This window comes from Pseudopipra pipra, chromosome 1 (genome assembly GCF_036250125.1).
Source record: "Pseudopipra pipra isolate bDixPip1 chromosome 1, bDixPip1.hap1, whole genome shotgun sequence".
Lineage (NCBI taxonomy): Eukaryota > Metazoa > Chordata > Aves > Passeriformes > Pipridae > Pseudopipra > Pseudopipra pipra.
The window spans coordinates 142,192,880-142,206,808 of NC_087549.1; the positions used below are offsets into that span (position 1 = coordinate 142,192,880).

A 13,929-nucleotide genomic window follows, 5' to 3' on the forward strand; every position below is an offset into this window, starting at 1 on the left:
GAAGTTTAAGTTTGTACACATCCAAGACAGGTAACAGGTCTTGCTTGCCTTATTGGGTAAGACTGGGGCACTCTTCTGGTCAAGGAGAGAATGAAGACAGACTCAAAAAGGCCAGGCCTCCTGCTTCTTGAATGCCTGCTGGCATCACTGCTCGTGGCCTCTCTCTAAAACAGAGGAAACCCTGAAGGGAACAAGCAATGTGCTACATTCTGTGCACTAGATCAACTTTCAAAGCATAAGTGTCAGCAGATCATCCATACCCTTCCACTGACAGTTTCCTCTTGATTAGTTCTAGCAGCACCTCACTCCATGTATGTCATCACTCTGAGGGAGCCAAATGCCTGGCCCTGCTTAAAACAAATCCCATGAAACACGAACTGGCTTTAAATCTACAGGTGACTACACAGTATCATGAGTTTCAGACATATTTTTTTATTCTCTCAAACTCAAGTTTTGATGACCATGAATTCTATTAAGCTAGTGGCTAGAAAGAAGAAAGGAAAATGGACCCATGCATAGGGTTTTTAAGAAAACAGACCAAGTACGTCTTTTGAAACTCAACTGAAACTGTTCAACATAATGTGAAAGACTACCAGAGAAGCACTACACTTTTTACCATATATACCTAGTAAGTTATAGATTATATAACCAACACTAAAAGACAGGCAACAGCATGACCTGTCAAGATTCAAATCTGCCCTCAAACCACTCCTCTTTACTGACTGTTCACAGCTACATGGCCACTGTTCTCAGCTGCTGGAAAAACCCAGTTTGACACACATGAGAACCACCAGCTCCCACCAAAAGGTGATAAATACAGTGTTTGCCATTCAATGATTATGTTAAGAACTCTGCCTCTTTCAGATGAGAACACGCCTAACAGTCTCCTTAAGTATCCATTGCTCCTGTAAATACCAATTTATCAAGTGTTTGGTTGGATAAGAGTCAGACTGAAAGAACTGATGCCTTGGCTATACAGACACTGGAAAGTGTTTTGTCCATCCTACATTACTTTCCAGAGTACATGATTTTCTGTTCCTGGTATACAACACTACATCAAAAATTAGGAGAGCAAAATTTACAGAACACCAGTGTATGATTTTATCTCAGTGGAAGAAAACACACAAAGCTAGACTAGCCCTCCCCAGTATGAAATACCAGAGGAGATTTCCCGCTAGTCAGAAGCCCTAGAAAGGGTTCCCCATACACCAAGTTTGCCAGTGGTTCAAGTGTAAAGTTTGTACTTGATATTGTAATAGACAAGTAATGCACATTGCTATCACCTTCTCCAGCTGAGGAGGAACTATGGGGTTAGTGCAAGCTGTTTGTTACTCCAGCCAAAGCAACCAAACAAGTGAGTATTTCAGTTTTGCTTAAATCACCACTTATAGCTTTCAGTAACAAGGGCCCCAAAGAAAGTGCAGAAATGAATGGTGGAAGTAATTCCCAAACTATTAGAACTGTTTCAGAAGTGAACTTTTGGCTTGCTTCATACTACTTCTGAGGTTTAGTCCTTCACTTCTCAGATGCATATGGAAGGCTGGGCTTACTGGGAAGACTAAGGGAGCTTTCAATTCTTGCGCTGTGCTCCTGGACAGCTGGTGGGAGCAGCACCAACAGATGACTGTGTCAGATGCACAGCTTCTCTGAGTACTGTGACACTGTTCTTCCTCAAACACGTGACAAGTAATCATCAATACTGAACTAAACAGTAATCTTGTTCATTAACATATGCACATTTAAGCTATTTTAAGATAAAGAACACAAACCCACAACTCCAGTACTTCGAAAAAGGAGGCCAACTAGCTATCCTCCTCATCTACCTCTTTACTTTTGCTGTGTGCTATTTTCTTCCCTTACTGATGCAATTGTAAATTCCACAGAATGGAGACAATAAGAAATGCACATCCAAGCTACACATGTCTGGTTACTTTTAAGATCATATTTATTCACCCTCCCTCTTTAAAACCACATACACACACACACATACAGAGGTTCATCGAAGTCTTGCGTTGTTTTAAAATTATTATACCCAAACACTGTTTGGATCCTTCCTCTTCTTTTGCCTGACAACTTTGAAAAATGCTGTTTTCTTATCAGCTCAGAAGTGCAGTACAACTTACCATAAGCAAGTAAAGATAATTTCAGATTTGTAATAAGAGAAAATACTCAGTGAAAGAGTAACTGATTCTGGAGAGTATGTTTTCATACATTGTGATATCCCAGATTAATTAACTCTAAGTACTTACCATATTGTAGGGCATAGACAGTCTTAACATATTTGTCTCAAGGTACAAAGAATTTATGCCCAAGAATCAATACTATGTTGCAACATTGTTTTTAAAATTAACTTTTTTTAAGGATAAGAATGATCTTTGAAGCATAACTGAAAGATATCAGCTTATAAAATGTATTTCTCTGTTGATCAATTTCTGTACTCTGCTTCTTATTTGGAAAAGTGATGTACTCATTGAAAGGCTTCTTAGAAAGTAATGATACTCTCTGCTTTGCAAACAGTTTCTTATGTTATGGTGACTTAAGTACCTTTCGTAGCTCCAGCAGCCCTGTGTGTATGAACACACTGAAATGCAGGTACACACTTTCCTTTCCTAGAATAAGACAATCAATCTGAAGACAAATTAAAACATGATAGAAATACATTTTCAATTAGTACAGTAAGAGTGATCAGTAACACTCAGTACTAGAGGTAACATGCATTTTGATATTAGACATGTATGAGATGTATAAAATCATTATGTTTCCAGAGTCAGCTGTACGGCTTCCTATAAACCAGCAGGTCATACATGTCAATAGGCTTATGACAAACAAATATCTTTCTCTTTTTACAATTTGCCTCTCCTGTCAATACCCTTTAGCACTTTGTATTTTGAACTGACACTTGCCAGAGGTATTTGTTGCCAGGCTGAAGCACTACACCATAAGCTGCATCCCTGTGTGCCAGCAATGATTTCAGTGACGAAACCCAGCTACAGAGGTCTGAATATTTGCACTACTTTTTTCCTTAGGGGGAAGGTGTGACTTATAAAGTAGAATTCAAAACGTTTCCCAGTTATAGCCACATTTCCCAAGAGGCACTGAAAAGACCCAGTTTGTGTGTAATTATGAAAGACACTGTCTGGGGATGCCAACTGCACTGAAATATATGAATGTTTTTAACACGCTAAACATGTCTCAACTCAGCAGCATGCTTATCTGAAACCCAAAATACTACTTTTGATGGTTTAGCAATGCAAAAATTCAGAGATAAGGTAATGCTAAAACCTTGCACGTTTGGGCTAGAGCAGTGAAGTTCTTGTGTTGTCTCCGAAATGATTCTGAAAATAAAAGTTGTCAAGTCTTTTTCAGAATCAGCCTTAAAATTTTGCTACTGCAATCTATATTTAAATAAACCTTTTATTAACCCTTTTATGAAGAAACAAGCTTAAAATCTGTTGACTCATAAACAAGATACAAGACAAAACACATTTGTTTCCAGAAGCTTTGGTTGTCACTGTTTGTTTTCTGGAGAAATGACCTGATGATTCAACATTCAGGCAATATTTTTTCTCTTTATTGTATTGTGTCATAGAATATGACCTTATTTTTGTTATAAGTAATGAACTATTTTTTTATGAAGCACAGATATGCTTGCTTCACACTGAAATAGATTAAAAGTCACTCCAGTCAAAATCTGTGCTAATGTGTCTCCTGTTTATTACACTTGGTGACACTTAACACCTTTGCTGTCTCCCAACACACAGAGACAACTCTAAACTAACACTTGAGACAATGACTTACTGCACCATATTATAATCAGTTAAAAACCCCTCACTTCTTTAAGACATAAATCCATGTAAAAAAATCTGTATCTTAATGTAGTGGGAAAAAATATCATAAATATGGAAGAAATGTTTACTGACCTTCATTGTTTATTGCCCTTTATTCATCCTCAGCAAAATCCACATCAGAAAAACATAGTACCATTTCTTGATGCATTTCCTAGTTAATTATAGAAAGTTTCCTATATCCTCCAGATAACATATGAATGCAATGCCACTTAAGAAATAAGAGACAGCAATAATCTGAGAGTTAGAGAGAAACCTTTCATACAGTGAAGAACTAGAAAAAATAAAAAGGAAAAAGCTCCCTCCAAAGGATTTTTTCCTCTAAAATTAATTCTTGATCTGTGGACTTTTAGTAGGTGTTATCACACAATCTAAAAAAATATTGCAAATAGTATATATCTACATATATATTTTCATATGCACACAAATAAAATTTGGCAAAAATAGAACATTTAAAGTTAACTTAATATTTATCCTATCAATCATAATTGCAAGTATAGCCACGAGGAAGCCCTTTTCTGCAGCAGGGATTCAGTGTGTTCAAACTCTCAATGCTCTTAAACTCCATTTACTTCCAGTGGTAGAGCTAGTACCTTATAAAATTATACTTGGTTTATGTGAGAGTGAACAGTCACCATGCCAACCCTGACGAACAATACAGGACATGAAATAGCCTGTGGATCTCTTGTCCCACCCAAATAGCTGGAAATCTAATTGGGGTAGAGGAAAACAAAACACAATCAAAACAACCATATGAGTCAAGAGGCTGCACGGGCTTATGTGGAAACAAACACAGGTACCAATCTCCATGTAGTGTTTCTACCTAATACATTAGTGAAAAAACAGTTTTCAGTTACCAGTCTGGTATATGTTTTCCCATTATGAAGGTGGTTTCACAAGCCACTGAACTATATCTTTGATGTTTGTGATAACTATTCCTAACTGTTTGTGAACTACACTATTAAATCCCCTCAAATGTCAGTTTATTTTCTCTTGTAACGTATTCCTACAGTGCGAGATTAACAGACACAGAGTAGGCCTTCAGGCACTAAGAATGTAAATCAGTCTAATCTCAAGAAAACAAGATGTGCACTTAACCATAAATATTTTTTTTATAATCACATCAAACATGACATACCTGGTATTCAGTTTTATATAAATTAGTTCTTACGTCAGATCTACTTCTGAGGTTATCCAAAACCCAAACACATAACATTATTTTTACTCTTCAGGCCTGAATAATATTTACAGACATTAATGCTATATCCAGCTCTACAATCATTCGAGACACATTATATAACTTTATTTTTTTATTTGACAAGCAGCAGTATCATGTTCGTCATTTTTTTTTTACATTTTAATGTAGATACAATTATTAGGTTATCTGTCATATTACAATATTTAGGTTTTTTGTGTGATTTTTTTTTTTTTACTTTGTCTTAAGATACATTAAAAAACATCAACTGCAAACGTGAAAGGGGAGGGGAAAAAAAAAAAAGCATGGTACCCAACCAATTCATCACATTTCAGCAATACTTCACTCATTCTTTTAGTAAAGTTTTAAGAAATGTCATAATGACATGAGCTTGAAATATCTATAGGCATTTTCATTGACGCTCATGACATGGCACTGGTGATGTTGTAAACAGCAGAAAAACAGGGGCTGCCAAGTGACCAATTATGGAGGCACAGGCCTGCCTCTTCCCACAGGAACACACCAAACAGTGACAGCAATGATCTCCTTACAATCATACCTGCAGGATAGCAACATCATGCTACATAACTGTATTCGTCTGCAGAGGCCTGGCTTCGCTCTATGTACTGTTTGTCTATCAGAACTTCAATACACTTCTTAATCATGCTGATACTTGGGTTAAACCTAGCTCTTGATTGGCTGATTACCTGCAAAAGAAAGTCATAGTTTTTGTGTTAGTTTTGGTTTTCACAGTCAAAAACTGCATCTAAGTATTTGCTAAGGGCTTTAAGGCAAATTCAGTATGCTTTTAAAGACAGGATTAAATAACCCTGGAATAGTTAATTTATAACAATCAAGAAAGCATCTTTATGCATTAGTGTCAGGACACTGAAACTGACTGCTGAGCTCACCGGTTAGTTTGGCTGCATGTTCACCAGATCTCTTCATTTCTCTTGCTTGCTTCATTTGTCACAGTACAAATGAACACAAATACCCACGTTAAAAATTAATCTAATATAAACACATCTGTTCACTATTATCATGGTGGAGTTCCGCTACCACTGATCTCCTTTCCTATACAATTTGAGACAATCAGGGTGAACCTCTATTCCTTCAGTCACTGAAGACAGATACACAATTTGGTGAGTTCCATCTGCCTAAGCTGGAACTTTGTAATACATGCAGTAAAAATTTATTTATTGTAAAAACAAATCTATATTTGCATTGTGGAAGAAACTGCCACTGCAGGCAAAACTTTAGTTCTCTTGATAGTTCTCAGTTTTGCTCATTCTCCTGGAGAGAAGAAGAGGAAATCGTGAGTAGTAACACGCAAATCTAGAACTTGAAAAATTTTTTAAACAAAATATCTTACTACTCAAATGTCACAATATATTTTGCCTGTAGTTTTTAATTTCTTCTGTAAAGAAAGTGATCTTTATTTCAGCTGGATTTCCTGTTTTCTTTACAACTTCTCACGGTTGGCTTTGTCCCAGCTCTAGAGTTTGCTGGAGCCCTCTGTGAGCCAACAGAACTCACCAGGTGGAACTCACCCAGCAAAGCAAACAAAAAGCTCAAAAGAGCGAGTTTTGTTGGGCTTGCAGCCAAGGGTCTGGTACGTTCCACAGCAGCACAAATGAGGAGAAAGCGGGTGCTAACAAATAATACATCTGCTCAGGTTTCACCTAACTTCAGCCCTACACTCAAACTGATTGTCATCATCATACTTCATGTATTTACTTAGGACAGAGAGAACAAAAGGTTTTGTATTGCTAAGGGCTTTTTTTGATTTGTTTTTGTTTCCTCAAAGGTAATACAAATAAGAAAGACAGACAGAAATACCTATGGTCAGAATAAAAACTTTTCTGGGAATGACTGCACTGACCTTTCCTCTCCACTACTTCCATGGACTTACTCATTTTATGGGAAAAGCTACCTCGTCCTGCAGGCACTGCAGCATAGAGCTAGAATTGAAATTATCAGGGCATATCTAACACAATTAACAATTCAGACAAAGACCATATGCTGACATATATAGGTCTACCAGGGGTCTGGACTATTTTCTTGGACACCTCACCCTAAACAAAATGTGTGGGGCTGTAGTCTAACTGTTAAAATCAGAGCCAACTACATTAAGGCTAGGAGTCTCTCAATCATATATCTAACAACAATATAATCCTACCCTTATAGCTAAAAAAAAAGTCATATTAATGAGGTGAGAAAATATTAACTCTCTGTTGCAAACAGACTCCTTCTAAAAAGATTCAATTGTATTTAAGAAGTCAGACAGGAAAATTTAAGTGAATACATTATACATGTACATAAACAGCATGATAAAAGTAACAATGTCACCAGAATTGTAACAATATTGCAACTTTACTCCCTACTTAGTTTTTGATAGTAACTATCAAAATATCCCCCTTTCTTGAAAAGCTAAAGAAAAGGCTTCTGATGCTAATAGACTATTCTGCAAGATCACTGCAAGAGCAAAAGACAGCAGAGGCACATAAAATAGTGGCCCTTCCATTAAACAAAGGAAGAAGCAACCAGAAAGGATTTGTTTCCAAAACATAAAAATTTGTAATCTATTTCACCCTTATGAACTGGTGTCAAGAAAAGTACATTTTGGAATCTTTTTCTAATAATTTGAGTGGGGAGAAAAATATTTTCAAAGACGAAACAAGGCTTGCCTTTCTAGTTTTATTTGTAAATTCTTACAGGACTTCATCATAACTGCATGGATGATTTAAATAACAGGAAACCAAACAGCCAAAGATTTTGAGAAGAATCAGGACCTACGGTGCCTTACCTTTTAGATATTCAATCTAAGAGTAATTGTGTACAAGCACTATTTCAATATCCAAAACTTTTAAGATATCTCACATTGCAAGTTCTGGGCTTACAAACTCTCTGTACCAGCTTATTTTTTTTTTAAGAAATAAAAATTAAATGGTGGGTGTACTAAACTATTTCCTCCATCACCACAAATTACTCAATGCTTCTCCACCTCCATCCTCAAAACGGTTGAATAAAGCAGGAATCTTTATTCCTCCTCCCACCAGTCTGCTCTGAGGCTTCCAGCAAGGCTCAGGGACACAAGAGTGAACTAGACTGAAGAAAGAATGCCTTGGAAGGTTGAGAAAACTAAAACTGGGAACCAGTTGGTGGGAGCAAAGGTTGGAATAAAAAATACAATTAGGCAGGCGACCAACAGATGGAAAAATGGGAGAAAAACCAATGACATAGCACTACCTTCCCAGCCAGCCTGTGACAATTCACAGATCATTAATCCAGAATCTAAAAAATCTAGAGAACTGTACCACCTAATGGAAAAGGGAGATTAAAAAGTGCATGTCTTCATACTTAGACAACTTTTAAAATTTAAGCCATGTATTATAATAAAAATAATGATTAGAGCTAAAAATTGGCTACGTGCTTCTGTGCAAATTCCATACTTAGAATATCCATACTCAGGTTTTCAACTGTAACTATAGCTCTGGCACCATTTCGTACAGGATACAGTTTCTGTTAGCATAGAACCAGCCAACAGGAAAGAGCAAGCACTTAATGTTTTAGTGGTAAGACACATTTACAAGATTGAGGGATCCCAGCTGGTGCTCTAGTACTGCAGTTCAAAGCAGATCCCAAGAAAATCCTCACTAATTTCACTGGGGTATTAGTTTCAGCACAGGAGAGTTCTGTGGTCAGATGTTTTACCCAACTCTCCAGAAGATTTTCATCAAATCAAGTTGAAGAGGAGGACTTTCTCTTACCTCCTGAATTAGAGCATTATGTCGCAACACCTTACGTGCTTTCATGATACGGACTATAGCAGCTTGGAGATACATTTTTCTGTCTTCATCTACAGCACTTCTGGTCTGCTCCATCTCCTGTGATATAGCAAGAACATTAATGTTTAAAATATAGTACGACCAATAAACACTTCATAAAAGGATCTGGAACCTACACATTTTACTTTATTAAAAGTGGTCAACTAATACAAAAATGCAGGAGAAGTTCAATTCCAGGCAAAGTACTTCCATAAATCAAGAATACAAGGTTTCTTTAAAGTCAGTAGGAAGGTAGGACAGGCAGCCCAACCACCAATTCTGCTAGGGAGAAAGGCAGGCAGAATTTACTATAATGTATTGAGTTTGGCAGCATATACATATCTTGCACAAAATCCTATGTTTTAGGAGATACAGGATTATCAACACAGGAGTTAATTTTACTTGCCGAAAGACAAAAATCATAGGAAAATATTTGATTGGTTCTGCTCTTCCTGGAATAAGTTGCTTTTGTAAACTCCACCAATAAAAAAGTCTGATGAGATAACATCACCAACAAAAAAGTCTCATGAGATAAGACAAGCTAAATGTCAATCCCTTTTGGTACATTTTGTTTATCTTTTCCTTCTACCTTCTTGTTCCCTATTTTATCTTCTCCTGCCTGTATTTTAAGTACAAAAAAAATTGCAGTGCTTAAGCTTTAAACTTACACAATTTTTTTATGGCTATGTAAATCTTACTCGGTGAATCTTACATCTGCTTACACCAGACTAACACAACAAATTCCATTTCAGAGAAATAAGTTTCTAAGCTGTTCGAGCTAGAAACACCAAAGAATACTCACCTGTGGTGTGTCTTTCTGCATTGATGTTGTAATTTTAAATTTTGTTCGTTTACTGCTGAAGTTCATATTTAATGAAAACGTAGACTCTGTCTCTATGTCTTCCTGCAATAAAGAATCTTTTTTAAAAATCAGAAAGACAACCAGAAAACGGTAGCAATTGACTTTGAAAAGTCACAGTTAGGGTCTTACATACATACAAACAATTTCAGATTTGTAGTTGGAAATTCTAAAATGCCACTTGAACCAGATCAATTTTTTAAGCTACAGTTTAACTAACCTAGAAGTAAAGTCTACTTCAGAAAACACTATGAAGAATTCTATCATACATTAATTTTGTTAACAAGTCAATATGATTAAAGCAATTTCTTTTTTAATACTTTGATATCTTATTTAGTTGCAAGCACTCTCCATTTAACTCATTTTTTTCCTGCAGAGAAAGCAGGATTTGCATTTATTTATGGCAGAACGTCGAGAAGGAGCTGTTGCTTTTACAATTCTTACTAATGTTGTCTCCCAGAATTTAAGGAAAAATATCTAAGCATTTTTTTTAATATTATAGCAGAAACAGTTGAAAAACTACAACATCTGTGTGTTTCTAATTTTTTCCCATCAGAATCTCAATTTTTTTCCACACATAAAAGTCCATTTCTTTCAATAAATGGTAACTACTCCCTGCAATCAAAACACCTTTACTTTCAACTAACAAGATAACTGGATTGATATTTGCAGTTTCCAGGCAAGAGTCTGTAGAAGTATTAGCAATTTCCAGTAGAATAAAGTTACTGGACTTCTGAGACCTTAGAATGTTGCCAAACTGTCTGAAGGGCAAATATTTCAGTAAACACAGCCAATATTTAACTAAATATGCACTCAAAACAGTATAAATTCTAATTTTATATTCTGCAACAAATATTCTTTGTTAAAATAAAAATAAAACCAGGACACCAGGCATAGTATAGAAATTTTAACACGAAAGGGGAAAGACCAACAGCTTTAAAAAAAATAAGCTAACAAAAAAATAGGCTAATATTAAATTTTAGCATTATTCTCCTTACACAGTTGAATATAAACCAAAATAAATTGTGTATTGAGCATGAAATTAAAAAGCATGATTCTAATGGACAAATAAAGATTTGCCAAAAGCTGCTTGTGGTGTTCACCTCTCCCCCCTCTGCTTCTCTCCCTGATCCTGCTGGTGGGGGAGTGAGCAAGTGGTTGTTGGGCCTTGGCTTCCATCTGGGGTGAAACCACAACACTCAGATACAGGTTAAGAGAAGTTTGTATATTGAATTCCACTGCTTAAGCCACTAAAGTTCATTTGTTTATTTAATAAGTAATCTGATAGGCTGTCTACAAATCTGCTATCACATTACTGGAGAGAGTGCAAAGAAAACAGAAATAGCAAAGATGCTTGAATACAATAGTTTGGAAGGCAAAGAGCTAGAAAATGCAGTGGTAAACATTAAAGGGTGAAAGGGTTGGAAAGCTGAATCATTCCCTCTTCAATAACATATCCTTAAAGGAACTGGGCAAACCTTATACAACAGACATAAGTAAAGGTAAATCCTCTAAATAATGGGCAACTTCCTAAGATAATGAAAAGTTTCACTGTTTTCTTTAATAGCTCCCAGTGTTTTATTTGACTCCTGGTTTAACAGACATCTTCCCAGCTATTGCTCCAACCTGAGCTCATTTCTAGACATTGGAAGCATGTCCTATGCCTTAGCCAAGCATCAGATCTTCCTTGTAATCTCACTTCCCATTTCTTAAAATTTTCCTGCCATCAGAGCAGCTTTAGAATTCTTCTCAAAAGCGAACTGAACAGCTTATCTCTGTACCTTCTGTCTGATACTGTCTGAATAGTGGGCTTTCTGGGCTAGCTGGAAGCACATGCTAATGTCTGTACAGGATGCACAGGCACTTCTGTCATGTTTCTTACTTAACAGACCTCTGTGTCCTTCGCTGTATGGGAAAAAGGGTAACTGGTTTCACATAGGCCATACAGAAGGACGAGACAGTCAGAAACAGAACCTTTATCAACCATTGCCTTAATCACAAACAAAGCTCAGATATTACTGGAATTCCATGAAACTCCTGGAATGATAAGTTTGGTAAAATGCAGCAAAAATCCAGCAACCCCGTTGCTGTTGCTTTCAGTCTCTTAAACCCACAAATATCTTTTTAGGATAGCTGTAAGATTCTGGTTTACAACTCAGGCTCCTTCCCCTGATTCAATACAACTTCAAAAGTGGTGTATTCCCCTCCAACAGTGGTGAGTCTAAAGGCATATGTATGAAATGCAACAGAAGCAATAAACAGTCCCAGCTTTATCATCTGTTCAGCAGACCATGCTGCTATAGGCATGGAAAGCCTATATGGCAGACAGTCTACTTCCTCCTATCTCTTTCCTTAAAAATACAAATTTATAATTGTTCACAAAGGTCAATAATACAGTTTTGAGATTAAACAATGGATTATTTTATATTAAAACAAGCCCTCAAGAAATATCAGAATGACAAGACTGAAAATGTGAAACTCTTGTATATCATCATGGCATACCTTGTCTGAGTCATGGTTTATCATTTTGACATCAAGCAAAGATTTGATGGTTTTTGTCAGTTCCTTCTCATTCATTTGTGTGCTGTCCTGAAGCTCCTTGTAACTGACAGTCTCACTGTTGTTGAAGGCAAGCAACACTGCCATTTGGTATGTTGTGACCATGGCTACATAAGGTTTGCACAAATAGTTCATTTTTACTTCACCTGTAATGATACAACAGTATTCTATAAACTGATGGAAGGTGCTGAAAAGTCATCTGAAGTTTAACTACCAGAACTCCTCACACATTTCCAGACATTCAATTCAAGCTTCCATTTTACACTTGAAATGGGATGATGACAACTGGTGTTGTGAATTCACAGTTACAGAATGTGACCTACAACAAAAAAACCCCTCTGACTAACTACGAATACTAGAACAATACTGTTTTGAATAATGCAATATAATTTATAATAATAATAAAAACGGAAATTCCAACTAGATTTTCATAACAGTATATTGTTGTCTGCTAGTCTGGTTTTTCATCTCCATGTAATATGCTGTGGTGCTCAGTCGTTAAAGCCTGATACTGAAAGCATTTGAAATAAAACATGATTTACTGACACTTACAAAAATAAACTATAATTTTATATATATCTTCTAAGATACTATACTATACTCCTATATAGTAAATATAAATATTTGTTTACTTAGATACTCACATACCTGATTAAAATAGTATAATATGCATTCTTAAAATTATTTCATATTTATCTAAGGGACAGCTATACTACAAAACCAATTCCAGATCAATTGTTATTAACTCAGCAGTTCTGTAGTGCTGTTTTGTAGTTAAGAACATACAACTCTAATTTTACTTGGATTTAATAAATCACAGGTAACACATGCAAGTTTACAAAACATAAGTTTTGGAAATACTATGTAGTAAATATTAATTTATAATGCAAAATAATGTGTTGACTTTATAGGCAAAATATTGTTCCAACTCCACAGTCTGTTGCCATTTGAAAAGGACTTCTAGCAAATAACTCAGTTGTATAGATCATAAGTTTAGCAAAGCACTTGTTTTTACCTGTACAAAGATAATGTAACCAAGTAAGCTTCCTTCCACTAAAATGCTGACTGTAAAATAATTCAAACTGCAAAACAAAATGAACTTCAATTAGTCACACATGTAACTACTTACAATAGTTTATTATCACCCTACCACCCTAATGAAGAAATACTGGCTTTATGTTCACCCTACTGGATGCAAACACTGCAGATCAGTTCATGACAGCATTTTCCTTTGGAACATGAGGATGACTGAATCCTGATAAGGTCTACCTCTGGTAATGAGGAAAACTTAAGCAGATTCAAAGAACCTTTACCTAAAACGGGATCAAACTCTCTAAACCCCCATAGCCAACACTGTGTACACATCAGTTTGGCTTATTCCAATTTGGTCTGGCAACACTGATTAACATTGAAGGAAAACACAAAAACAGGAACTTTTGACCTCTTTAAGAATCGGGTGTTTCTCCACCCACAAGCTTACACAGTATGAACACCAGTATATGTACACCATTCAGATAAATATATATTTACAGGAAGCTCCAGCACTCTCAGAAAAAGCTGCTAAACAGCTTGCCCAGTTATTCATATATTTTGGAGTGCAACTGCAAAATGTTTTTTTTCTTTCTAAATCCTGGCCAGAATCCT

General features: G+C 36.1%; 1 protein-coding gene across 3 annotated transcripts in view; it reads right to left on the bottom strand.

Annotated features, from left to right (window-relative positions):
- Nucleotides 1-5,126: 5,126 nt before the first annotated feature.
- CUL2 (cullin 2) overlaps nt 5,127-13,929 on the bottom strand; it is a 45,771-nt gene continuing 36,968 nt past the window's right edge. For all 3 annotated transcript variants that reach the window (XM_064637343.1, XM_064637362.1, XM_064637353.1), the window contains 5 exons: nt 13,301-13,367; nt 12,229-12,431; nt 9,670-9,771; nt 8,811-8,927; nt 5,127-5,747 (listed from right to left, as the gene is read on the bottom strand). In XM_064637343.1, the coding sequence (XP_064493413.1) occupies nt 5,616-5,747; nt 8,811-8,927; nt 9,670-9,771; nt 12,229-12,431; nt 13,301-13,367 (621 nt within the window). In that variant the 3' untranslated portion in view covers nt 5,127-5,615. The remainder of the gene's footprint in view (nt 5,748-8,810; nt 8,928-9,669; nt 9,772-12,228; nt 12,432-13,300; nt 13,368-13,929) is intronic.